General features: G+C 41.2%; 1 protein-coding gene across 4 annotated transcripts in view; it reads right to left on the bottom strand.

Moving 5' to 3' along the window:
* The window catches only part of LOC102907532 (cell adhesion molecule CEACAM1-like), a 161444-nt gene that overhangs the window by 61993 nt on the left and 71893 nt on the right, over positions 1-27558 (bottom strand). Inside the window, exons 6-10 of one of the 4 annotated variants that reach the window (XM_076573640.1) lie at positions 7341-7467; positions 7003-7114; positions 6521-6572; positions 5373-5397; positions 1175-3728 (exon numbers count right to left, since the gene is read on the bottom strand). In XM_076573640.1, coding sequence (XP_076429755.1) covers positions 6561-6572; positions 7003-7114; positions 7341-7467 — 251 coding nt within the window. In that variant the 3' untranslated portion in view covers positions 1175-3728; positions 5373-5397; positions 6521-6560. Of the gene's footprint in view, positions 1-1174; positions 3729-5372; positions 5398-6247; positions 6573-7002; positions 7115-7340; positions 7468-16645; positions 16836-27558 lie in introns of those variants that run through there. The other 3 variants (XM_076573639.1, XM_076573641.1, XM_076573638.1) reach the window with 3 other exon arrangements.

Genomic DNA, 27558 nt, shown 5'->3' with positions numbered 1-27558 from the left:
CACAATCCTGAAACATAGTCTAGGTTATAATTCTGAAACTGATTTTGGTGGTATTTCATTTAGGGGTTTTCACCTCTCTGAAGGTAGACAGGAACAAGGTCTCACCTCCTCATTTGTTCTGGAAGGTTTTGACATTGTTCCTGAGCACTCAGTTGCCTGGTAGAATTGTCTAAGGAGGGCACAGACCACTCCTGGATGTTTTGTGGATGGTGCTTTTTTGTTTAAACTCCTTTTCTGGGAAATAACAGGATCACCGCTTGTCTTAGGGTTTCTATTGATTCAACAAAACACCATGACCAAAAAGCAAGTTGGAGAGGAAAGGGGTTATTTGCCTTATACTTCTACATCATAGTCCATTCCTGAAGGAAGTCAGGCCAGGAACTCAAGCTGGGCAAGATCCTGGATGCAGGAGCTGATGCAGGAGCTGATGCAGAGGCCATGGAGAGGAGCTGCTTACTGGCTTGGGGCACATGGCTTTCTCAGCCTGCTTTCTTATAGAACCCAGGACCCCAGCCCAAGGATGGCACCACACACCATGGGCTGGACCCTCCCCCATTGATCACTAATTGAGAAATGCCTTACACCTGGATCTTATGGAGGCATTTTTACAATTGAATCTCCCATCTCTTTCATGACTCTAGCTTGTGTCAAATTGATGTACTACTAGCCAGTACACTGCCCCTAAACTTCTGCAAGTGTGCCCCACAACTCACTGCTAGACCAGAACAGAGAATCTTACCTTGTTGTTTTGGGTTGGGTTAGATTTATTGATCTCTTCTTGGTTTAAATTGGTAGTTTGGGTGAATATAGAATTTCCTACATTTCTTTAGATTTTCCAACTTAATGGAAAACAGATTTTTAAAATATTCCCTTACAATATTCTGAATTTCTTTGGTGTCAGTTGTGACGTTTTTTTCATTCCTTTGTGATTCAGTCACTCTGGGTCCTTCCTCTCTTCCCTTTGGTTAGTTGGGCCCAGGGCCTGTCAATCTTATTTACCCTCTCAAAGACCCAGCTCTCCACATGCCCAGCTGTTGATCTTTGCCAAACAGGCACAGTAGGAGTCCTGATTATGGGAGCTGGCTGACTCAGAAGAGAGCACTTGGTAGCACCTCCTTATTAAAAGAAAGTCAAGTCCACACTACATGGATAGATTAATATAACAAATCAAGACTAGCTCACACATCCTTTTAATTACCAAGGTTTTTTGATTCAGGTATAAAGTAACACTCTTTGCTTGGACTTTTACATCCTTTTCTAACCTGACAGAAAAATAAATGTTCACATTTTAGTAAGTGTCTTAGCACATTATCAAAAATGACCTTGATGTGAGGGAATACTCTCTCTATACAAAACCCAGAGAAGAAGGCACACATATATAGACATGTTAGCTGTTATTACAGTTTTAGATCATAGAAGACATTTATTCCCCTTGTTTTAACTACAAAAGAGGAACTTCTAGCCCCACAGTAGAAACGCCATTTTCTCCTCCTCCAATCCTATGCTTAAATCTACCAGAAGTTCCTGGTATTAAAAAAAGAGAACCTCTTCCTCTCCATTCCCTTCAAAATTTTTGAGTGATAAGTCTTAAATATTATTTGGTACATGTTTATAAGTGTCCAAATTTTTTATACAGGTGACATTAATTAACCCTCTTATTTTTATATTATACAGAGTTCTCTCTCATTATTCTCTCCATTAAAAGACTGTCAGTTGGAAAGTGTTAGCTCCTGTTGGTATTGTTTGAGGCACATGGCTGGGAAAACTCAAGTCTCCTATAGAGTGTTCTAAATATATCTTTCAAAACAATGTGCCAACCCAAAACTGCACTATGGAGTTTGGGTATACCCTCCTTAAGGTACCCAGAAAGTGGCTGGTGGTGGCTCACAACTTTAATTCCAGCACTTGGTGATTCTCTAAGGCTTCTTAATACTGGCAAATATTTTGATGATGTCACTAACCAAGATAATTGCCAAGTCACATAGTCATCTCTATCTTGATGAAGTCACCAGCCAAGATGGCAACAAAGTCACTTGGTTTCTTTCTGTGTGGTGAGCTCAGCTCATGATAAATGAGCCCACACCTCACCAGGGCATGAGTCCATGGGGAACATAAAAATGTGGGCGGCCACTGCTTTATTTCTCAAACAATGGATCTCAAGCATGGATATAACAGAAGAAAGTACCCAAAGAGTACAGGTATGTGAGCCCCAAAGAGCAAAGTAAAGACACAGAGGATGGACTGTCATGGTCTTGATCCAAGACAGGGTGTCCATATATGTCAGCACAGAGGAAATTATGAATTGAAAGTGGTCTCATTTGGACTTTACTTAGGGGTCACTGCTCTGTGTTTGTGTACACTGCCCGCCTGTCCCACTATGCCTGTGTATGTGGGTGGTGATGGTGGTGGTGGTGATGGTAGTGCTGATAGTGGTTTGGTGGCATGTATATGTGTACATTATGCATGTGTCTGGTACCCCCTGGGGAGAGAAGATGGTATCAGATATCCTGACATCACAGTTACAAAAGGTTTTTAGTTGTGTGGTTGATGGGGATCTGAGTCCTCTGGAAGAGCAGCCAAGTGCTTAGATCCACTGAGCCACCTCTCCAGCTCCTATTCCTGGCATCTCTTGAGTATGCCCGACTGTATGAAGTCAGGTGGGGACAGGCTTCTAGTCTTTCTGGTCAACTAGGTTCTTTCCTGATGCACCCTTTTCAGTCACTACTCTCCTGTCACAGTAGTGGGGCAGAGTTGTACAGGGAGACAGAGGCAATTAGAACAGAGGGACCCACAGAGCTAAGTGGTGACAAGAGCAGGAAGTATGAGCAAGAGAGGAATCTGGAGTATGTGATAGGACACTGGACATTCCCACTGTAGGAGAGGGAGCTAGTTTCGGGGAGCTAAGGAGACAGTAGTGTGTGGGAGGAAGACCTGAGAACAGAGTGGGCAAATGTCGAGGAGTGCTTTATGTGCTTGCTGAAGGCTTGGCCTCTTAGCTTTTTGGGACTAGAGAACAAGTCACAGCTGAGAGGTGAAATGGAATCCCAAATGGACATGCAGGGAAGATTGTATCTCTCCACCATGGAACTGCAGCTGTGACCAACCTGTTTGCAGGACCTTGGATTTCATGGCCCGCCATGTGTATAGCAAAAATCCCATGTCAGGAAATAGGTACAGAGTGGCTGCCACTGGATTCCTAGAACTGTACACCAGCCAATCCACATTGTCATGCTTCTGAGGGCAGAGATCGCATGCCAAGAACCTACACACATAGTCACCTAACTGTCAGAGGGCTTTCCCCAGTGAAGTCATCCCCTACCACAGCCCATTTTTCTCTGCCACAGCCAGGTTTATGATCACTACTTAGCTGGCTACCCAGCTACAGTGGACTTCATAAAGTGCTCTTGCTGTATGGTCTAAAGGGTGCAATCCCTCACCAGCATTTCCTTTTCTGCTAGGCACCTGCTACCCAATCCATTATCTGCCTTTCTCTCTGCTGACTCTAAAGGCTGTGGCTACAGGGTTGTGTCCTTTGGGGACTCTCCTCCCCTCCCCCTAGTGAGGGGCAGGAGACTGGGAATACATGAGCAGCAGCTAATAGGACAGGTCCCATCGCTGTGTTTTTACTTTGAAGACAGTTGCTGTTGCTGTTAGAGATTGGAAGGCCTTTGTTAGGGATTTGTGTTGCTGGACATTGTTTTTCAGGCAATAGTATGAAGCTCCACCACCTGAAAAATATGATCATACAGTCAGTCTCAAATACTGGAAGAGAGAGAGACAGAGACAGAGAGACAGAGACAGAGAGACAGAGAGAACATGGGTGCATCTCTCAGGGATGACTTGCAGGAGGGGGTCTCTCCTTACACCTCAGGATTCTGGGGACTGAACTCAGATGTCAGATTTGTAAACTGCACTTTACACACTAAACCATCTCATCTGCACTAAACCTGGTTTGTGTGTGTGTGTGTGTGTGTGTGTGTGTGTGTGTGTGTGTGTGTGTGTTGGTGTGAACCAGCTCTCGTGTAGCCCAGGGAGTCCCCATGTTCTCCAGGGACCAAGTGCTGTGACTGCAGGTGTGCTCCACTGTGATTCTGTGGATCAAACCTAGGCCAGGGGCAGCCAGGCAAGCACTCTAGCAATAGGACTACATCTCCAGCCTTTAAATTCTCTAAGTGACCATCTCTATTGCTAAGAAGAATATAGGTTACTATGTAGCTGGAGCCTTCTGGAAAGGAACAGAGACACACAATTGTCCCCTCCTTTAGAGTCAACCCACATGGTCTGTTTGTCCTGCACAGAAAAATATCTCAGAAAGGTCTCCTGTGCCAGAGACTTTAGAAGACAGCACCCAGCCTACTTTAACTTGCTGCCCATGGTCCCTGGCCAATGTCAACTCTCACTCCTTGAGGGCCTTTCATCTACAGTGGCCCTTTGGCCAATGTCCACCCTCACTTTTGAGCATGCCTCTGTGGTGATATTGTATTCCCCAATATATCGTGCACCCTAATAATTTTATCTGGGGTCAGAGAACAGAATAGCCACTAGACAGACATAGAGGCCAGAAAATGTTGGCACTCACACCTTTAATCCTAGCCTTCTAGAGAAAGAGATCTGTCTGGATCTCTGTGAGTCCAAAGCCACTCTGGAAACAGCCTGGCATGGTGACTCATGCCTTTAATCACAGGAAGTGAGCCTTTAATCCCAGGAACTGATGTCAGAAAGCAGAAAGGTATTGGGCAGCAGTTCAGCTGAGATTCATTTGGATGAGGACATAGAGGCTTCCAGTCTGAGGAAACAGGATTAGCTGAGGAATCGGCAAGGTGAGGTGCCTGTGGTGTGTTCTGCTTCTCTGATCTTCCAGCATTCAACCAAATACCTGGCTCCAGTTTTGTTTTCATTAAGATCTTTTAAGATTCGTGCTACATGCCTCCCATCATTCTGTAAGAAACCTGCCAATCTGCTACATGATAGGATGCCTCTTGTCTGAATCCATCTGGCAGAAATCAAGGGATTAGGGTTCTGGGCAGAGGAGGGGTCAGAGTGAGATCCCAGAGCCTGCACTTCTGACTGGTTGGAATGGAGTCTTTCCTTTGAAGGCCAGAGCAGGTTCAGATGAGCAGAGACAAGGGAGAGGGGTGTGGCCCTTCCTCCTTTGGGTCTGTGCTGGGAACTACACAGGGGGCTAGATTACCCACACCTGTAACCTCTTTTGTAGTGGGTAGAATGCAGGTGAGCAGGCTAAGCATGAGAGAAGTGCAGCTCCTCCTCGTCTGATGCAGGAGGAACTAAGGACACACAGGTGTGGCTCTGAGTGTCGCTATGTCTCCAGTGACATCTGAGAGGAAGCAGGCAGTGAAAGTGGCAGCACTTACCCCATTAGGAGAGTTGACACATGACCTGGGGAAGCAAGAGAAGAGTTGCCAGACCATGGAAGTGCAACGCTCATCTGAGACTTGTGGTTTGTAGATGAACGAGGCTGCAGGAGGTGGTGGTAGATGTAGGGTGGGTGTTGAGGGGGGTGATGATCAAGTCCAGTTAGAGGATTTGTATCCTACAGAGTCTGTTTCACAGATTTAGCTTATTTAGGACCAGAGGAGAGGTAACAAGAACAGAGACCTGAGTTATTCAGTTCAGGAGTTCTCTCAGTTTGCAAAGCCTTGATTATTCTTTCCTCAGTGGTATTTGTCACTGACATGTTCCTATGACAAGGAGCAGCACAGTGGCCCATGGCACCCAGACACACACAGCAGACAGTCTCCCTACAGAAGATGAATGCTCACAACTTTCACACAGCAAGGAAGGTATTAGGGTGAGGAACTTGCTCTTGGACATGTGGTTCCCTCATGCCAGCTTAGCCTAGGTGGAATGAGTTTCCCTTCAGCACTGACTTGGTCTCCTGTGGCTGAAAAGGGGGTGAGGACCTACAGCACCTGAAGGCTGTGCAGCTGTGCAGTATTTGCCTAACTATGTAAAGATGTGTTATATATGGATAACTATGTATAGATGTGTTTCTGTTTACCTTGCCTGCCTAATGCACCTGACTTCTCTAAGAAAAAGTTAAATGTCTAATAGCAAGGGAGGAGTTATAGGTGGGGCATCTGGGCAGGGAGAATAAATAGGAGGAGATATTTAGCTCAAAAAAGAAAGAAAAAAAGAAGCCAGGGAGACACCAGGGGCCAGAGAGAAAGACATGGAGGAAGCAGGAAAGTAGGACATACAGAATGAAAGAAAGGTAAAAAGGCCTGAGGGGAAAAATAGATGAATAGAAACAGTTTAAATTAAGGTAAAGGAGCTGGTTGGACAAGCCTAAGCTAAGGCTGAGCATTCATAATTAATAATAAGTCTCTGTGTCTTTATTTGGGAGCTGCTTGGCAACCTAAAGAAAAAGGCAGCCAGAGACTGGGAAAAGAAGATCTGCTCTGTAAGTCAGACAGGAGACAATGGCTGGTGTCCAGGATGCTGTGGAAGGACGGGCAGGTGGTGGGAGCTTTTATTCCCGAGGGTCAGTGCCTTTACTTACCGTGGGTGGACAGGTCCAGTTCTCCACACTGAGCATGCTCTTACTTCTTACCCTAAAAAAGTGGGAGACACTGTCACTGTTGTTTGGTTCCTCAGTTGGGACCCTGGGAGCCAATGTTTCCTGGGAGCTGCTTGGTGTCCTTGCTGTGCATTCACACCATGGCTGCCACTGCCTTTCTTGGTGCTGCCTCCTTTTCCAATCTAACCAGCCCCTCCTAGCCTTTGATCCTTTTACCCCATCGTATTAGCTGTTTTCTAACTGGTGCTGGGGGTGGTACTTTGGTTGAGTAGGACATCCTGGTCCCAAAGATCTGTTTTTTTTCAGTGATCTACACATTTGTTCTTCACAACCACACCCCTTTGTCTCCCACTGGTGGGTTCTTTTTTCACTTGTCAAGAGGACCCTGATTTTTCGGCCTCCACTATGCTATCTCAGTCCCTCCCTCCATCCCTACTGTAGTGTCAACAAAGTAGAAAATTTACTTTTGACTTCTTTTTCTTTTGATGTTTCACATCTGAGGCTTCTTTTGAGGTTTTATTGAGGTTGGATGGCTCATTGTCCACTTGTTTAATATCGTTCTTAATTTGTGGTTCCCTGGTGAAAGATGAAGTCAATTTATCTCCAAATATCATGGGAAGGGAATGACCATGACCAACAGACATTGGGGTACAGGACATAGGAAGGCAATGATATGAGCAACACAGCACACACATAGCAAAGAGAAGAAGATGGGAGTCCAGACACAAAGTGAAGGACCCTCTTCCCTTTCCCGAGCATAGAGGGAATGGAAGAGTAGGTGGAAGGGTGGAAGACACTTCACCTGCCACGACGGCTGCGCCACAGGAAAACCAGTACAAACATTACTGCAATCAGTCCCATCAGACATTGGGCAACAATGGCAATGATAGCCCGTAATGAGGGTACATGTTTTGATTTTGGAGGTTGACCTGTCATGGACAGAAAAGAGAAGAAGCATCACCATAAATTCATCCTCACTGAGCAAGTGGACAAGAACTCTCTGATTGTGTCTGACATCTGTTTGTTCCTTTGGGGAGTGCACTTCCTGTGAGAAGGTAGATTAGGAGAAGTGAGGCAATAAACAGGATATTCTCTCCTAGTACTCCTGTAAGTATTGTTTTTTCTAGGCTGGCCGTGTGTCTTCCTCCAAGTCCTTGCCTATGGTGGGTGGGGAGAGAGTGTGCTTTAGGCCGCAGCCTAAATCATGTCCAATCTGGCAGTCTTTGGAAGGCTCTGAAGCTGGGAGAAAGTCACATAGCAATTTTTTACTCTATAATTACAGTTATTTTTAATGATCATATCTTTTTTTTTATTGTCCTAATAGTGGTAGATGTAAATATTCTCCTTTCTTGTTCCTGTGGCCAGGAGTTAACTGAAAGAATGTTGAGGCTGAGTGTACTCTAAATGGTCACTTTTTCCTCACAGGCACTCTGTCTTAGTTAGAATCTCCAAGGAGGTAATAAATCAACACAATCCAGGGCTATATCTTCAGGCCTGGCAGTACCACCAAAGAACTGGACCTACCCAAACCAATCATCATTCAAGAAAATGTCCCACAGGTTTTCCCACAGGTCAATCTGGTGGGAGGGAGGCATTTTCTCAACAGGGTTTTTATCTTCCCATATGAATTAGTAGTTTGAGTCATGTTGATATAAAACTAGCCAGTACATACCCCCAACTCTCTGAGCTCCCAGGCAGGGGTATGAAGACAAACCTTCTTTGGTGACACAGTTGTAATATAGCAGGTGAGTCTCTTTCCAGAACCCAGCCTTCACCTGGAATAGACTGTTAGGCCTACAATGCAGTCAAAAGCACACTCCCTTCTCCCACCACAGGCATCAGAGCTGTGGGCACAACCCTGGGGCCCTCCAGCATTCCCCCACCAGTAAACAACCAGTAAATGAATATGCAATTAAACAAAAGAGAAATAAGATTCCATCTGTGGGGTTTCATGCCTATAATCCCAGTAGTTGAAGGACTGAGGCAAGAGGTTGCCATGAGCTCAGGATCAGGCTAGACTACCAAGTGAGTTCTAAGACAGACAGGGCTACATAGTAACACCCCATCGCTGTGGGATTTGTTTCTGTATGCTGTGAATATGTGTTGCTCTGAATGGTTGATAAATAAAGCTGCTTTGGCCTATGGCAGGGCAGGATGGATCCAGGCAGGAAAACCCAAGAGAGAGAGAGAGAGAGAGAGAGAGAGAGAGAGAGAGAGAGAGAGAGAAGAAAGGAGAGTGGGGCAGATGCTGCTAGCCACCACCAGGAGAAACACCAGGAGAAACAAGAAGTAAAAGTACTGGTAACCCACAAGCCATATGGCAAAGTATAGATTCATAGAAATGGGTTAATTTAAGATGTAAGAGCTAGCTAGTGAGAAGCCTGAGCCATTAGGCCATATAGTTTGAAAATAATATAAGCCTCTGTGTGTTTATTTGTGACCAAGTGGCTGTGGGATGTGGGTGGAAGATATTCGTCCAGACTGCAAGGCCCTGGCAGGACACAGGAAAACTTCTGACTACACCCATCTCAAAAACAACCAAATCAACCACCTGCAGCAAAACCTACCACAGCCACAACCAGAAAGAGCACCAAGTCAGACCATCCCTCTGATCAGTCCTACCCTGTGGCCAAATGATCTTTGACAAGTATGCTAAGAGTTGAGCAGTACAGAGGATGCTCCATGCCCAAGTCCTGTTTCTTAATACCTTATACAAACATTGACTCTAAGTAGATCAATACCTAAATGCAATAACAAAGCTTATAAAACATTTAGATGAGAATCTGTGATGTACACTCAGTGACATTGGATTTGGCAGTGATACTCTTTTTATTTTATTTTATAATTTAATTTAATTTTACATATCAGCCATGAATTCCCTTGTTCTCCCCCTTCCCATGCTCTCTCCCCCTTCCTACCAGCCCACCCCCATTCTGATCTCCTCCTCTCCTCCATGGCAAAGACTTCCCTGAGGATTGAGTTCAACTTGGTAGCTTCAGTCCAGGCAGATCCAGTCCCCTCCTCCCAGGATGAGCCAAGTGTCCCTGTATAAGCCCCCGATTCCAAACAGCCTTATATCAGACCCTAGGCCCTGACAGTCTCTTTCTTAACATTCCTATGAATATAGTCTTGTCTGACTTAGTTGTTTTTTTTTTTTAAAACAGTTTTCTGAGTGATGTCTGTCTGTCTTTCCTCTATTGTATTCCAGGTTCTATTATAGATGGGTGATGTTAACAGTGTCCCTAATAGCTCATATCAGCCAGTCAATCCCAATCTGATTGCTGCCATAGTCCCTCAGGTTATAGAGTCTTTGTCTCAGGATGGGTGGGCAATTACATTGCTCAGTGTAGCTGCCAGATGAAATGATTACCTAATTTATTCTAGAATAATAAAAACTCAGGATTCAGAAATTGAGACAAAGACCTGAAAATTCCAGGGAAAGAGGAGATATTGGCTGACCCTCTCTCCACATACTCTGGAAACTCCAGAACCACAAGTTTCCCCAAACTTCTCCTGAGTCTGTTTCTATCATCTCTAGCTGCCCTGCAAATTCCTCCAAGAGCTTTATGGCTAATCCTGGTCAGTCAATTGCTGACTCATTTCTATATTCAAGGTTGCTTTATTGGCACAGTCTATAGGCCGTACAGATAATTCTCTTAAACATTTCCCCCATTTCTCTAAATAAAAGCAAAAGTTTTGACTCTAACAATGCAAAACTGTATACGATAAAAACAATTACCAAGTATGAAATACATTTACAATGTCTAGTCCATTAGTATTTAACAAATTTAGAAAAAAAATTTCATTATATATTTTCTCTTGATGAGTCCAAACTTTTGTACCTAATGTACTTTCTTTTATGTCTAAGGGAAACAACTATACCTATCTAATCTTCAACTCCATCAGAGACCCAAGAAGTATATAATATTACCTGAGTAAGAAGGAAGTGCAGAGCAAGCAACTTCCAAAACTATAGAAACAATAGTCACCTGGCTACCTGGACAGTCACCAAAGGTTCCTATGCAATATTGAGGCATCCATCTTTGGCCTCCAGACTTAGAATATCTGACAGACTTTACTGTGAAGCAGGAATTTTTGAAGGACTGTCCTACCTTGTCTTGGCGAAGTTCGACAGTCACCTTCTTTCATGTCCTGCTTATCCAGTTTGGACAGCATACCACCAGCAGTTGAGGCAAGGACAGTTTCTTGCCCAAATTTCTAGCTTTTGACATAAAGAAAGCAAACTGCATATGGAGGTTCTTTGATGCCCATCATCCTTTGATGAAGTAGATTAGTGCTGCCAGTAGCAGACATGTTTCACTGTCATGTAAAGCACTGTTATTAAAACATTAAAGTGTAATAGTCTGTAGGTCTCTAAAGTGTTTGACGACTACTATCTGTTTAAAATGTCTGTGTTTGACCTTGAAAACATACCTAACATGTCTTGATAACTTACAACATAACAAACTTATAACATAAGTTTGATTGTTATAGATGACTAACTAACTAGTAACCTATTTTTCTTTATTATTCTATAGAGCTTTCCAGGACTAAAACTTTACATTTACAAATGAACAGCATAGGTACAATACCTTAAATAAGAAATAGAAGCATATAATACAGTATGACAAAAATAACCTTAGATTTGTTTCAATATACAAAATACCTCACATAAAAAAGTAGAAACACACACACATATGTATATACATCAGAACAAAAATAACCTTAATTTTGTATCAATGTACAAAAATCTATACCAGCGTGAAATATTTGAGACTCATAGTTGTTTTTCTAATTTGAAAGTTGACACAATAATCTACTCTTTTATCCTATCATTATTATATTCCCCTTTTTCTTTTCAGAACAAGATTCCTGAATCTAATTTCCATTGCTTAGTATCCTTCCCAACCACGAATAATAATAACTTGTGACCAACCCCTCTAAATGATGACAAACATCCATTGAATGTCCCAAAGCCAACCACCCAGCCTCTTGGGAATGTGGGTGTTGTGTTCTTAAAATTATTTTCTACTGCCTGGGGGTGACATTATCTTTAGGGGACACAGAGAAAAATTAAGATAGTGGTCAAGTCGTGGGGGAGCTAGCTGTTGTCCAGTCTTGATGTGATGGGATAATGCAAAGTTTATCTGAAGTCCTGGGTGGAGTAGTCTACAAGACTGGACAATCTTAGCTAAACAACTTGAATTTGTCCTGAGTAGTTTGTTGTCCATAGCTGATCTTTGGGTGGTGTTTGCCAGCTTAGTGGCATTATCACAATCCAGGTGTATTCATCATTGTGGGGCCCCAACAACCTTTTGAAGACTTCAAAGATCACTTTTAGGAATGGTCACTGTACACAGCAGGAAACTTAAACCATTTAAATGTCATATGCAGCAGATATCAGTGAGGTTAAGGGCTCACAATCTATTAAATATATCTGGGGTACACAAATTTAGTTTTTAGCTACCTGCTTCAGATCAAGCCTGAAATCATGTATAAAAGCTAGATGAAGCCTATTTCTAGAATCAATAGTACTCTGATCATTAATTAAATGACAGAAGGTTTAAGTATGTATATGTATATATATTAACCTTTAAATTTTGAGAAAATAATTATACCTTAAGAAAAGTTTTAAATAGTCAAAATAAAACCAAAGGTTTATGAGATTAGTAGCAATAGAACAGTCCCTAATTTTTATTTTTCTTCTGTCTCAATCTAGGTGATGCTTCTGACATGAGACAGAGATTTTAAATTTTCCTTTAACAAGCATGAATGGGTTTAGAGAAGGAGAGAACCATGCTTCATCTCCAAAACCAGCTTTAATTTTTAATTGAATTGAGACCATTTTTTCTTTGTTTGTTTGTAGAGAACAGCAGAAACGAACATTTGGGAAGATTCATGAGATTTTATCCTGTTGGAAGTGTGCTCTACCATTAGGCCAATTTACTTTTTTTCTTAGGGCATTTGTCCAGTAGTCTTTAGATTCCTTATTCCTTATTTGGATGCTTTTATTTTCCTGGAAAGACAAAACAAAACTCTGACCCAATCTTAATTTCAGGGAGTTTCCTTTTTGTGAAGTTGAATTGCCAAGCTGTTTGATGAACTATCATCTCTCCTAATCAAGAGCTCTCTCATGTTCAAATACAATCTTTATCAATATTGATGATATCCATAGCTTTTTTTCTATGAAAACAAAAGCAAAACCTCTTTTCTAAAATAATACATATCCTGGTTTCCATTCTGAAGTCAGCATATCCTAATGTATACAGGCTGATTTAGTTCAGTATTTTTTTAGTATCCAGTGTCTCTCCATAGCTGCTGTCCCTTTCTCATTAGCATTTTCAAAATACAAAGTTAATAAAGCATTGTGCAATCTATCTTTGGGGGTCCTTATTGTCCATTTCTGTTTTTTAAGCATTTCTTTTAAAGTACAAATAGATCTTTCTATAACTGTTTGTCCTGTAGGATTTGGTGGTATACCTGTAGTATGTTTTATGTTGTAATATGCAAACAACTGTTTCACTTTAGTAGGGACATATGCTGGAGCATTGTCAGTCTTGATTTACACAGATGTTCCCATAATGGCCATAACCTGTAATAAATGAGTGATTACAGAACTCAAAGCATTTGCCCATTGAAATCCTGAATATGTATCTATGGTATCTATACATACTTTAATTGTTCAAATTCTGCAAAATGAAACCATCCATTTGCCAAATTTTATTTCTCTGAGTACCCTTAGGATTATTTCCTGCAGATAGTGGAGTTATACAAAGAACAAGTAGGACATTTCCTTGGCTTATTGCCAAGCGATAGAAAAATCTTTCTTCAAATCCTTGCTATTAACATGGTGTTTTTATTTTATTTTATTTCGGTTTTTTGAGACAGGTTTTCTCTGTATAGTTTTGGTGCCTGTCCTTGATCTCACTCTATAAACCAGGCTGGCCTCAAACTCACAGAGATCTGCCTGGCTCTGCATTCCCAAGTTCAGGGATTAAAGGCATGAGTCATCACCACACTAACATGGTGTTTTTAATGAAATTCTGAGGCTTCTAGCATATTTCCTACCAAAAGCTGATCAATTCCATGATTACTTTGTGGTAAAGGGCCTGGTAGTACATCCATATGGAATGTGATATGCGTTATATACAAGGGATGATTTCTATTTCTAATTATTTTATGTAATTCAATAAATAACAAAGTTGATTCTGTATCAGCAGTTTCATTATGTAAAATAACTCTGCATATTGAGAGTCAGTAACTGTATTAAGAGTTTCTGGAAAATCTATAGTTCCATGAGAATAGCATATAATTCTGATTTTTGAATGGATTTGTAAGGGTTTTGAGCTACTTTGTTTAAATTTCCTGACTTATAATCTGCTTTTCCTGATTTATTTGCATCAGTATAGAATGTAGGGGCTCCAGAAATAGGTGTTTCTCACACAATGTGAGGAAGAATCCAATTAGTTCTTCTTATAAACTGAAGTCTCTTGCTTTGGAGATATTTGTTGCTAATTTCTATTAAGAAATTACTTCAAGCTCTTTGTTTATGTTCATTTTCTGTCCATGATGAGGAAATTTCAACATTAGTAAAAGGTACTACCATTTCTATTGGGTCATTCCTATTAATTGACGAAGTCTCATTTTCCTTTCAGATTCAACTCAGAAACCTTTTCTATATAGGTATTTATTTTTCACTGTTTATCTCTCCTCTGCATAAGAATTCCTGTAGGAGAATGTGTGGAGGGTAGCATGACGAAGATACAGTCAAGCTCTGGATCCAAGCGATCTACATATGCATTCTATAGTTTCTTTTCTACCAAAGCCAATTCTCTCTCAATCTCAGCTGATAGTTTTCTTGGACTATTTAAGTCTTTATAACATTGTAAGGTTTAAAATAAATTACTTAGTTCTTGAGTTGTCAATACAAATGTAGGCTATAGGTAGTTAATATCTACCAGCATTTTTGAAAATCATTAAGAGTTCCTAATTATCTTTCCTGATTTGTACTTTTTGTAGTTCAAGTTTTTGTAAACCTATCTTACATCCTAGGTAATTAATGGAATCTCCTCTTTGTATTTTTTCAGGAGGAATTTGTAGTCTCCAATAAGGCAAAATTTTCTTTGTTTCTTTAAACATTTTTCTAAGGTATTTGCATCTAAATTAGCTTGTAAGATATCATCCATATAATGATAAATTGTAGATTGAGGAAACTGTTTCTATTGGAACTATTTCCAATGACTGTCATCCAAAATATTGACATAAGGTGAGGCTGTTTAGCATCCCTTGTGGAAGAATTTTCCATTGCTACCTTTTAACAGGATGGGAATTATTATAAGTAGGCACTGTGTAGGCAAATTTTTCTCTCTCCTGTTCTTGTAAAGGTACAGTAAAAAAGCAGTCTTTTAAATTATCACTGTAATAGAGCATCCTTAAGCTAATAGAGAAGGCAAGGGAATTCCAGGCTGTAAAGAATCCATCATTTGAATTACCTTATTTATGGCTCTTAAATCTGTTAACATTCTCCATTTTCCAGATTACTTTCTAATGACAAATATAGGAGAATTCTAAGGATTCTGGTGATTCTTCAATATGTTGAGCATTTAGCTGCTCCTGTACCAGCTGTTCTAAGGCCTGGAATTCTCCTGATGTTGGAGGCCATTCCTCTATCCATACAGGTTTGTCAGTTACCCATTATAAGGGTAGAGTTGTTGGTATGTCAGCCTTTGCCACACCTTCTGCATACACCAGAAGGCTGGGGTCTTCTCTTTGGATTATCTCTAGAAAAAGCATTGTTTCTAGGAACAACTTGCCTAAAATCCCTGTTTAGATGACCTTGTTTACCACAACTAAAACATCTGACATTTTAATTTCTCTTAAAATTTTTAGAAATTACTTCTCCTTTCAAAGTAGTATCATAAGCATGAGATCCAATATGAGATGTATTTTGGATCCATTTCTTTATGGGTTCTGAGCTTGTATTTAAAGGCCTAATCACTGTTTTGCATTCTGAATTCGCACTTTCAAAAGCCAAGAATTCAATTAATATTTGTCTAACTTCTGGATCTGATATCATTCTATTTACAGCTGAAATTAATCTTCGTAAAAAATCAATAAAGGCTTCTTTGGGGCTTTGTATAACTTTAGTAAATGACTCAGCTCTCTTTCCTGATTCTTCATCTTTGTCCCAAGCATTCAAAGCTGCTGTGTGACACAGGGCCAAGGTGTGATCATGAATTATAGATTGTCTTTGCAAATCAGTATAATGTCCCTCATCGAGAAGCTGATCTTGTGAAATTTCCACACCTCTAGCCCTACTTGGTTGTTCTATGACCCTAGTTTCTTTTCTCCATCACGTTTTCCATTGTAACTGAGGACCACCTTCTAATATCGCTATAACTAAATCTTTCCAGTCTTGTCAAATAATCCTGTTCCAAGTGGCCCATGAATTGAAAGTCTGTTTCACAAAGGGTGAATGTATACCATTTGAAACTACTGCTTCCTTAAAAGTCCCCAAATCTAACATTTCTATAGGGCCCCAATTAACTTCTGCATATACTTGGGGGAATCTATCACCTGGTGGTCATTCTTGTATGGCAACTGGATAAATTAAGGTTGGTTTTTTAATAACCTTAGGCCACTCCTCTTCAGTTTCATAATGCAATTGTGTGGTAGGTTCTGCTCTAAATTCCTTTGCCCATGTCTAAGTATTTTTCTTATTTTTATTAGTAGTTCTTCCTAAGGCTTTCCAGTAGTAAGTTTTCCTAAGGCTTGTACCTTACCAGTACTAAGTTCCTCTAGGCTTGTATCTTGTTAAAGTCTTTCTAAAGCTTTTAACTTATCAGTCAAATTATCATATTTCACACAGTTATCAACCACTTTAAGGACAAAATATGAATTACCAATAGTTGTGATTGAAATTATGTCAATTCCAGCTAACTTGTTTATCCCACTTATTTTTTCTATTTGTAAGTTATCCGTAGTAGAAGTAAACAATGTTCTAACTCTCAGGATTATGATATTCCCAATTCTTAACATGGGAAAGATTCCCCCCACCACTTTTTAAAATATATCCTAATACCCCACTTAAAAATTCCAGTGTCTTACCACATCTGATGATGCTGACAGCATAGGTGGAGATAGGCGGGGCTGGGTATCCAGCTGTAGTGTCAGCATTGTGTGGTCGGGGTGGAGAGGAGTGGGGGGGTACCCCAAGCTGTGCTAATTGCACACTTGGGCTGGGAGCCAATGTAGCTGCTCCTATCCAACTGGGGAAGGGCTTGAGCTGTCTGAAGAGCTAATGTGAGGAAACCAGTAGGAGAAATCCATTAGTGGCAGAGGGCAGGACTCAGTGTGGGAGAGAAATCCACGTGACTCGGAAGCAACATATGACCCTTAGTGGCAGAGGGGTGGCTGACCTGGAGTGTACTCTTCTTGCTGTCACTGTGCTGCAAGGCTGGAGACAGCTGGGGCCCTTGGTGGTTTGTGGTGGTGGCGGCAGCAGTGAGAGCGTTGGCTCCAAGCCAAGTCTCGAGGTGACTGAGCTGGCCTGGGTTGCAGTGTAGGAAGGAAGGCACACGTGCTGAGAAGTATAAGCACAGGCCAGCAGTGGATCCACAAACCCCAGCGGAGTTCTTGGGCCGGGGCAGGCAGCAGCTAAGGCTGCTGTGGAAAAGCTGCAACAGAGAAACCCCTGAGGTGGGAAAACAGGCAGGGAGGTCCACTGGGAAGGGAGACAACACCAGCTGCTGCAGCAGTGGCAGCGGCATGGCAGGTTCAAAGCCTTGGTGAGGTTTAATAATGCCAGATGTGGAACACCAGATGTAGCTGCCGGATGAAACGATTACCTAATTTGTTCTAGTATAATAAAAACTTGGGAGTCAGAAATTGAGATAAAGACCTGGAAGGAAAGTGGAGCAATTGGCCGACCCTCTCTCCATGTTCTCTGGAATCTCTAGCACTGGAAATTCTCCCAAACTTCTCTATTCCTGCCATCTCTAGCCACCTTGCAAAGTCCTCCAAATCTTTGGAGGCTAATCCCAGGCAGCCAATCACTGTCTCTGCCCTAGATTCAAGGTTTCTTTATTGGCACAGTGGATTGGCTATATGGACAATTCTCCTGCAACAGCTCAGTTTCTCCATTTCCCAGTACTCAGACTGATCCCTCCACACTCAGGCCAGAATCCTCATGATTTAGTCTCTGATCAGCGCTTCCATTGTTTGCTTGAAAACCTTTCCCAGTTCAAGCACTTGAGGGGCTGAGTGTTCAAGGATCATGATAGTTTCTTGTCCTGAACCTCTATTGAGGCTCCTTCTTGGTGCTGAAACATGTGATACCCTGTGTTAAAGGTCAGACCGGAGTGGAGTCTATCACTCCCACCACATTCTTTTCCTCCTTACTCTCAGTTGCTTCCATGGGTTCTAAATGAAGCTATAAGCTTGAAATAAACTTTCTTCTATAGTTGCCTTGGTCACTATGTCCTCGCAGCAATAAATAAGTAACTGAGACACCACCCCATGCCTAGATGAAAAAGAGGGCTACTCTGGGATTCTGCCAGATGGATATGAGGTTCTCAATGTGCTTGGTTTTGGTTTCATTTCTTACTACCTATTATTACATGGAATAGTAAACCACAGGTACATCAAACAGGTATGCCGTCCCTTGACCCACAAGTAAAGCAAAAGTTAATTGCTTCATAGACATTCCACCCTTAAAATGGTCAGCATTTTTTGCACTTCTTGACGCCCCTTTCAGAGGCCCTGCAATCATCATTCCTCAAGTCATCCAAATGGCAGAGGTACCCTGACCAAACTATATCCTCAAGTCTAGCTTACTGAAACAGTGAGGGTTTTTTTAGGGTTACTTTTAGGAACATAGATGACTGGAAGACAGCCACATCACAGACAAATGCATCTCGGCATGGGTAGTAGGTCATGAAGCTGTATACCTGGACCTCTATGTGCCACTTGTAGGCAGCTTGGTGAGTGGGAAAGCCTACTCTCCCAGACATGGTTACTCTATATAAGCTCAGGACAGGTGAGTGGGCATTGCTAGTTTCAGGAACTTCCTGAGACTAGTGAGTTTGCATTCCTTCTGACCTCAACCAAATGTTTATCTCAGAGAAAACAGCTACCCAGCTAAACAGCTAAGCTTCTATGGATACAAGAAGGCTGAACTGGGGATGTTGAGATGGCTCAGGGGTTAAGAGCACTGGCTGCTCTTCTAGAGGTCCTGAGTTTAATTCCCAGCAACCACATGGTGGCTTACAACTATCTATAAAGAAATATGGTGACCTTTTCTGGTGTACAGGCAGAACACTGTATGCATAGTAAATCAACTTTTTTTAAAAGAAGGCAGAACAGACTGGGGGAAGGAAAAATGAAGGAGCTGTCAGTAACAAGATGTAAATTTCACATTGGAAGGAGGAACAGGTTAGAAGTAACCCATAGACAATTGTAGTCAATGGCAGTGTATATTTCAGAGTAGCCAAGACAAATTTCCAGTGTATCACCATAACAAATATGAGATAAATGGGGTAGTGGATGTTAAATAGTTGACTTAACCATTCTGTCTTGTACACAGACATCAAAGATCACACTCTGTTTCTCCAGACTACATATATTTGAGATGCCAGTTAAAGTGCTATTAACAAGTAATAGGCCAAGGATCAAGAAAGTGGAAAGATCATTTTCAAGTGCCAAAAAATGTTACATATTGTACATCTGAACATGGGCCAAAATATATAAGGAACTCTCACAGTTCAGCAACAGTAACAATAAAAACCACAAGCAGCTCAATCCAAAAAGAAGGAAAAGACCTGACATTCCTTTTAAATAAAGAGGAACAGATGACCAATAAAGACATGCTGCTTAGTTTTTGTCTATTTGACAGATGACATTCACATGGGAAGAGAAAATCTCAGTTGAGGAATCACCTCCATCACAATGGCCAGCAAGGCATTTTCTTAATTACTGTTTCATAGAGGAGGACTCAGTGCTATCCCCTTGCAGATAGCCCCTTTCTTATGGGCCCTATAAGAAAAACAGCTGAGCAAGTTGTGGGAACAAGCTAGGAAGCTTTCCCCATGGTTCTTGCCTGAACATCCCTCAATGACACACCCTGAACAAGACATTTAAGCCAAATAACGCCCTAACTGCCATGTTGGTTTGGGTTGTGGCATTTCACCACAGGAACTGGAAAGCTAACTAGAACAAGACATGAAGAAATGCTATGGGGCCATGTGTAGTGGCACACCTTTACTTCCATTAGTCGGGAAGCAGAGGCAGGTGGAACTCTGTGAGTTCTAGGCCAGCCTGGATTACAAAGTGAGTTCCAGGACAGCCAGGGCTACACAGAGTAAACCTGTTTCAACAACCCCAAAATGAAAAAAAGACAAAAGAAATGCTTATGGGCCAGGCATGGTGGTGCACACCTTCAACCCCAGTACTCTGGGAATTCCAGGCTAGCCAGCCAGGAGTATATAGTGAGACCCTATCTCACAACCAAAAAACAAAAACATGCTCAACACCAGTAGTCATTGTAAAAATGCACATGATTGGCCGACCTAAACTGTACATTCTTAAGGATAAGTCATACCTAAATTATAAGCTATTAAAGATAGTTATTAGGATACAAGTTAAAGCTTGATCTTCTTATAAATGATCAAATTCTCCATACAAAACTCTGTTTATAATCAGGTTAGGTATGCTGAATATTAATATAATAAATTCATTTCTTAAACCCTGTCATTTAAAAAAATATTTAAGCTTCCCACTTTAAACTATGCCATGCTTCTTACTGCCAGGGTTTAGTGCAAATTATACTTTGAGATCATTTAGATTATATTTCCCTTTACCAGGTCTAAAGATAATTTGTCTTGCTATCCAATTTCGAATAAAAAATAGCTCATCTAACATATATCAAAATTACCTCTTACTGTTCCCTCATTAAAGGAATTCACTTTACATTGGCTATTCTCAATAATCAATCACCTATGTCTCCTGACTAATTAAATATATAAATATATAAATGCTTTTGCATATAAAGTTTTTATAATGTTATGAAAGTTTAGAAACTGTTTATGAAAGTTAAAAATAACTTATAATATATGAATTGCCATTTATTGGGATAGATAAATATAACATATATACATCTAGATATGTTATAAATTATACCTGAGTCTCAGCAATAACCTAGATACACTGAGGATGTATGCCTAAGTTAAATCTATGGATAAAGTTTTTATAGAGCTCTGAGATATATAGTCTTTTGACATAGACTTATGTATGCCTTAATAGAGGAGTCTAGTGGCCTCCCCCAAAAGGGACACTGGGGCTAATAATAGGCCATAGCTCCTCTGCTGTTCAAGGAGTAATAATTGTCCAAGGAATGATTGATCCTGACTTTACTAGGAAAATTAAGATTATTGTAAACCTCCTACAAAAGCAATTCAGATTCTACAGGGCAGCGCCTAACGGAGCTGCCAGTTTGGATTATAATGTTATGATATTCTGGGTTCAGGAAATAAAATATTCCAGACCAACTAAACCCTTAAAATACAGGGAAAGAAAATAATTGACTTGCTAGACATAAGCATAGACATTTCTTACATTTCAGAAAAAAATTGGCCAAGTACTTAAGACAACTATTACTTATTTGACAATTATAGGCCTAGGTCAAGGTAATATTATAACCAAAAGTTCAGGAATATTAAAATCGTCAGATAGATAAAATTATTACATATTCTGCCCAGAGGTCATCCCCTTTATATCTAACATTCTGTGGGGAAGAGATATGCTACAATTAATTTGTGTATCATTAGTCTCTGATATGGAATAATATCAGCTGAAGTGCTATAGATGGGTTTTAAACTCAAAAGAACGCTGGTAAACAAACCCAAGATATAAGTGAGCCCATTATTCCAAAAATTATAAGTGATAAACATGGCCTATGGTATCAAAATTTATCCTAGGGGCCCCTGTTCACTGCTGACCACACTTCATGGAAATCTGGAATGCCTAAGTTAAACAATGGAGTTTGAATGCTGAGAGAATTGTAGCAGCTATTTGTCTGTTGAAGAAAAATCTTAAAAATAGGGCATATAAAGCCTACACCACCCATTGAGTCACCCCAGTATTTGTTGGTTAGAAAAAAATCAGGCTTACAGGCTGTTACAAGAAGTCAAAAGCTCACATGCAGAGCAGGAAATATGAGTTCTGTTTATTCAGAACTCATTGAGCTGAGTTCCTTATCATATATACAGATTAACTATCAGAACTATCTGCCAATTATACTTTCCTTACAGTCCCCCAAACCAATAATTTTATATATATATAAATTCATATATTGCACAGGTGATATATTTATATTGAAAAATAAATCTTATGAGTCTATAGATTGACAGGTCTATACTGGCACTTTCTCATGTCTGGCCTACAATTATAAAATCTCCATATGGAAGTTCACCCATGAGGCCTACATTCTTATGATTTATGGCTATGAAATAAAGAAATAATACACCATTTATTCCACTGCTTTTCAATTCTAGGAAGGCCTAGAGCACATACTCTGCAAAGGCCATATATATACTTCAAGGACTCTTAACAATTGGTCCTTCATTTTTCATATCTCCCACTACAGGCATTCATTTAGATTATAGCATTTCAGATTTCATTCTTTGACTATACTGCTGTTTTGTTGAGACTCCAAAGATTCATAATTTTGCTCTGACAAAATTCACCATTGTTACCATATTGCTAATATGTCTGAAGATTTTGTATTTTAAGAAGATTCTTATAAGCTTCATGAGATCAAAATTCACCAACACTCACAGGCCAAGTAGGACCAGTAGGAATGTAGCCTGACTACAGGTTATAGCTCCCACTCATAAATTTTCTTTTTCTTTTCTGGCAGGGTAGATCTTTTCCGTTCTCCCTGACCTGATATTCCCTTCTCTCATTTGCTAAAAGTATGCATTTAATATTCCATAGGTACACTTAAGAGAAAAAGTTTTCTCATTAAAACTCAACTGCATGTTCTATCACTAATACATATATTTGTTTCCAGCAGAAATTTTGATGATTTAAAGAGTCATCCTCTGGATCACAGACATGCTGTCTAGCTGCAGGTCTGCACCCCATCCTCCATCCTCCATCCCACATGGATGTGCTGTCCAGCTCAGCCCTGCATCATGCATGCCCTCTAGCACATGAGACAGAAAATCCTGCTACCCATGTCTTACCCTGCAGAGCCTGAAACAGCCTGCTCTTCCTGGGTTTCCACTGCATTCCAGCCTTCAAGACCCTCAGCTTCGGACCCATATCAGCAGGGAGTAACCATGAACGACTTCTACAGCCCCGTGGTGTCTTACCCCTCTTTCAGTGCTGAACTCCCCGGCCCAGGGGCTGGACTGCCCTTAAAAAATGCTCTATTATTAATTGCATAAATTCTGCCTATGATCCTGAAATGTATATACTATCAGATTTTCTCCTCAAGTACTTCTGACACTGTTCTGTATATAAGTCTGCTATGTATACCCTGACACAATTTATGACAGTCCTCTCATAGCTAAATGGGTCAATGTTGCCTTGATTACAAATTTTAATTACTAGGTCAGTTTTAACTGCAACCTTGGTCTAACAGGTGCTTATGACTAACTCAAGTAACTCTTTATCTAACAATGCCTCTTTAAAATACAGTGTAACCAAATTAATACCACTAATCAGAGATTGATAGAGGTATGTTACAAACTAATCATTTCTTTTTGATAAGTCACAATTATAGTATTTAGACACATTTGACCATATTATGCTATATTAGCAAATGATAGATTTTTATGTTACTGCTCTGTTCCCTTCTTGGTACAGAGATATTCTGATTATATACAACTACACCTATTAGATGGCTAAACTAATTCTCAGCTTGCCATCTACATAGATTATTGATTATAAATATTAATTAACCATTACTTTTAATTTTTCAAGTCATCTCCAAATTTAAATTTATCCATGTTTTTCACTATGTAGAAAGAATTAAACATTCTCCTTTTTTTAATAAATGAAAAAGCTAGAACTGTTGCAAGCCTTAGGAAAACATAATGGAATTCAGCTACTATCACAGAAGCTACTATTTGGAAAGGTCAAAGACTTTTCCAAAGGTCAAGCCACGTCTTAAGAAGTCTTGGTGAGATTTTAGCTTTTGTACATATAATAGCTGGTTCCTACAATGATTTTCTTGTATGCTATTTGTGCTTCCAAGAACTCCTAACAGTGATTTATCTAAAATACCTATCAAGCATCGAAGACCAAACAATCTCCTAAACTAATGTAACACACTTATAGAAACAACATCTGTCTCCTAGGTCAGGAGGATAGCTTCATTTCTTGTATAATTTAAGCTTAGACCCTTCTTTCTTATGTAGCCTTACTAACATTATAGACTCCTAACTTCTTACCTAACCACTTATAGGAATGTAGACTAAGTATATAAATCCCCTTTTCTTGGTATACTAACCAATCATTAGATCTCAGTTGACTTCCTCCTTTATCACACCCTTTTTGGGTTATAAAACAAAGCCTGACAGTCACTACTTGAGGTAAATTCTTACCTGACTTTATGAACCTGTAGGAATTCAAGCCTGATGACCTTGCTCTGCCAGAGGATTGCTATTGCTTGGGTTTATAACTGAATACCTCAGAGACTTGAGGAGAACTGAGAAGTATAAGGAGACTTAGAGGAAGATTTTGAGGAGAGAACTTGAGGACAAGATAGAAGATTGTTGTGTCCTGGGCGCGAGACCCCCAAAGAAACCACCACAGATACAAACTCACCAAAATGCAAAAGCAAGGTTTATTGGAGCAATTCAAGCAGCGAGGCATGGACCTTCTTGAGCATCTGATGAAGCAGAGGCTAGAGTAACTGCCTGCCCCTTGGCAAGCTCATTTTTAAAGGCAAAAATCACAAGGGTATATCAGTTAGGGGTGCTAGTATGCGTACAATTCTGATTGGCTCAAGTTTTAGTGGCTTTCCATAATTTCTGTGTTATCTTACTTTGCAGTTTTGACTGGTTGTTTAAGACTATCTGCAGCATTGGGGCATTCTGTGGTTAATCAGTTCCTACCAGATAGTCCTTCAGACATCCTGACTTTGTACTTTTGAGTTCCTGAGACCAATGTCAGCAGCTCTGAGAATTTTGAAACTCAGGCCTATTTCAAGCTCAGTTGAGGTGCTTGCTTGAAATGGGGGTGTTTTGGTTCCTCATTTTTCCCTTCTCATGTGCCTAATGAAACCCAATCATGGGTTTTAGACAATTAGCTCATAAATGTCCCTCTCATGTCCCTCTCAGGTATGGGTATTTAGTCTTGAGTTCTCTGTACCATTAGTTGGATTGTACCTAATTGCTCCCTCATATACACAGCAGCCTATTTATGACATAGGGCCTGAAGATGATGGTCAAGAAAGAGAGTGTCAGTGGCCATATGAGGGAAGAGATCAAAATAGTAAACCAGGGGGACTTGGAGTACCAACTTTCAAACTAGCTTTGGCTGGCTTCATGTTCTTTTTCCCTTTTGGCTAACCCTTCTCATACCTTGGCCATTGATTCTTTCACAACTCCTGAGTGGTCTACATAAAAACAACCTTCCTCACCCAGCACAGAGCACAACCCTTTGTCTTTTAGAAAAATGAGGTCTAGTCCTCTCCTGTTTTACATGCCACCTCTTCTAGGGAGGATAGGGAATCCTGATGATGTGAGATGGAGGTTTCTGAATTTTGTGTGTCCTCATCCATAGATAGGCAGAAACTGGAGTAATGCTGCTGCTGAGTAATCAGGGACACAGTCCTTGTCCCCAGTCCCACTAGGCTAGCCCCCCAGTAGCACAGATAGGGTGAGAGCTGTAACTGGTTCTCTCTTATAGCAGTTGGGGTTAATAGGCTCAATTAGATTATTGCAGGTCTTCCTCAGGGTGATATATTAGCCAGGGCATGAGTCTGACTAATATACAAACCCCCCAGTCTTATTAAGGAATGTGAAGTGGGCACATGGAGTCAGCCTGGAGGGACACACACACCAGGTGTCACTCAAAGGCAACAGGTGGCCAGTCTGGATCCCAAATAGCTGAGTGTGATTGCAGTGGACCTGATATTTTAGTGGGACTTGTCTTATGCATAAGCCTTGGCCCTCCACCTACTGGAGTGTTAGGGAGGCCTTGGTTTGCCAGAGGCACTGTTGAGTGTTGGTGGTTGTACTATACTTGCCCATTACCTCTACTCCATCATAGAACAGGGGGTTGTATATCATAGCACAGCCAACAAGAGGTTGTCAAATTGGGCCTAATGACATTAAGAAGCAGAAAGGATTTCTGGAGCAGGGGGAACAATGGGCTGGATGAGGGAGGAGTACTATGTTGTTGGGCTCAGTGGTAGTTCTGGGTCCCTGGGCATAATGTGCTTTGGCCTAGGGTGGGGGTTAAGTACCTTGTTGGGCCTCACTGTGGTTTTTATTGGGGACAAAGTGTGCCAGATGGTAAAAACAAGTTCAGGGTCATACCCAGAACAGTATAGCCACAGCCCCCACTTTTTTCTGGTGGTCCAGTCAGCCATTTTTCCTTCCTCAGTGAACCTAATTATCAGGGAGTTGCAGTGACCTCCAAGTATTGCCCAAGGGTGACTGGGGAGGCATTCCTTCTCATAACAGGGGCTGCAGTCTACCCAACTGCCTCCTACTTGACATTTCCCTGTTTCCTTCATTCTTCTGTCCCCTGACCACAGTGATCAGATCGGTTTTTATGGGGGCTTCTGACCAGATGTGTCTCCTGCTTATACAGCCCCAAGCAGCAAATAGGATGACCCTAGGCCCCCACATTTTTTAATCTGGTCTCATCCCTGGGAATGGCCAGGATGTACATAAAAATGTAGTTCCCTAGTTCTTTTCCTCTGGCCAGGAGAAGCACATCCATACCCAGGGAAGGGTTCCTGATCTGATGGGTCCCATGCCTCTCCTAAGAGATCACAAAGGTCGACATACAGGTCTGGGAACCAGGTGTCCTTGGGTTCTCTGGTCCAGGAGCAGGAGTTGGCAATGATGCCAGTTCCTGCATTGACTATTAGCCATGTCTGGTTCCATGGCACATGGGGGTTATTGAGGTGACTCGTTCCATAGAAGGCCTTTAAGAGCAAGAGTAGCAGAAGCAGGCTGGCCTTCATTTTCCTCGGTGATGGAGCTTGAGCTTCAGTGGGTTGGAGGGGTGTTTTGATGTCTCCCTGGTCTTGTCCCATTGTTCTTCCAGAAGGGTGAACAGGTCTGTCAGTTGAGCATTGGAATGGCAGACCCAGGTTGCAATGCTGTCTACCTTGAGACTGTTAGGTGTGGTCAGAACAACAACATATGGTTCTTTCCATCTTGGCTCCAAGGTCCTGCATTGGTGTCTATGAATCAGGACCCAATCTCCTGGTCTGAATTTATGGAGGTTGGGGTAGAAGCAGCCTCATAAATGAGCCAAAGTTTAGGTCAGACATCTTTTTTTTTTTTTTTTTTTTTTTTTTTTTTTTTTTTTTTTTGGTTTTTCAAGACAGGGTTTCTCTGTGTAGCTTTGCGCCTTTCCTGGCGCTCACTTGGTAGCCCAGGCTGGCCTCGAACTCACAGAGATCCGCCTGGCTCTGCCTCCCAAGTGCTGGGATTAAAGGCGTGCGCCACCACGCCCGGCTAGGTCAGACATCTTGATGGGTGAGTTGGAGCCTCAGGTAGTGTTCAGGAGATCCTGGTCTTCCAAGGAGACAATCAGTTCAGTCTGTAAGCTTGGCATCATAGGTGGGGGGTTTCCATAAATGATTTCAAAGGGGGTAAGTCCCATCTGATAGGGCGAATTTCACACCCTACTGTGCCAGTCTCTAGAGCTAATTCAATTAATGACTCATTTAGAGTTCTATTTACTCTCTCGAATTGTCCTGAGCTCTGGGGTCTATAAACACAATGCAGTTTCCATTCAGTCCCCAGTGCAGTGGCTATTCCCTGACTTACCTG

Source organism: Peromyscus maniculatus, chromosome 1 (genome assembly GCF_049852395.1).
Source record: "Peromyscus maniculatus bairdii isolate BWxNUB_F1_BW_parent chromosome 1, HU_Pman_BW_mat_3.1, whole genome shotgun sequence".
NCBI lineage: Eukaryota > Metazoa > Chordata > Mammalia > Rodentia > Cricetidae > Peromyscus > Peromyscus maniculatus.
The sequence above is the reverse complement of the archived record's forward strand: the minus strand, read 5'-3'. Positions and strand labels throughout refer to the sequence as shown.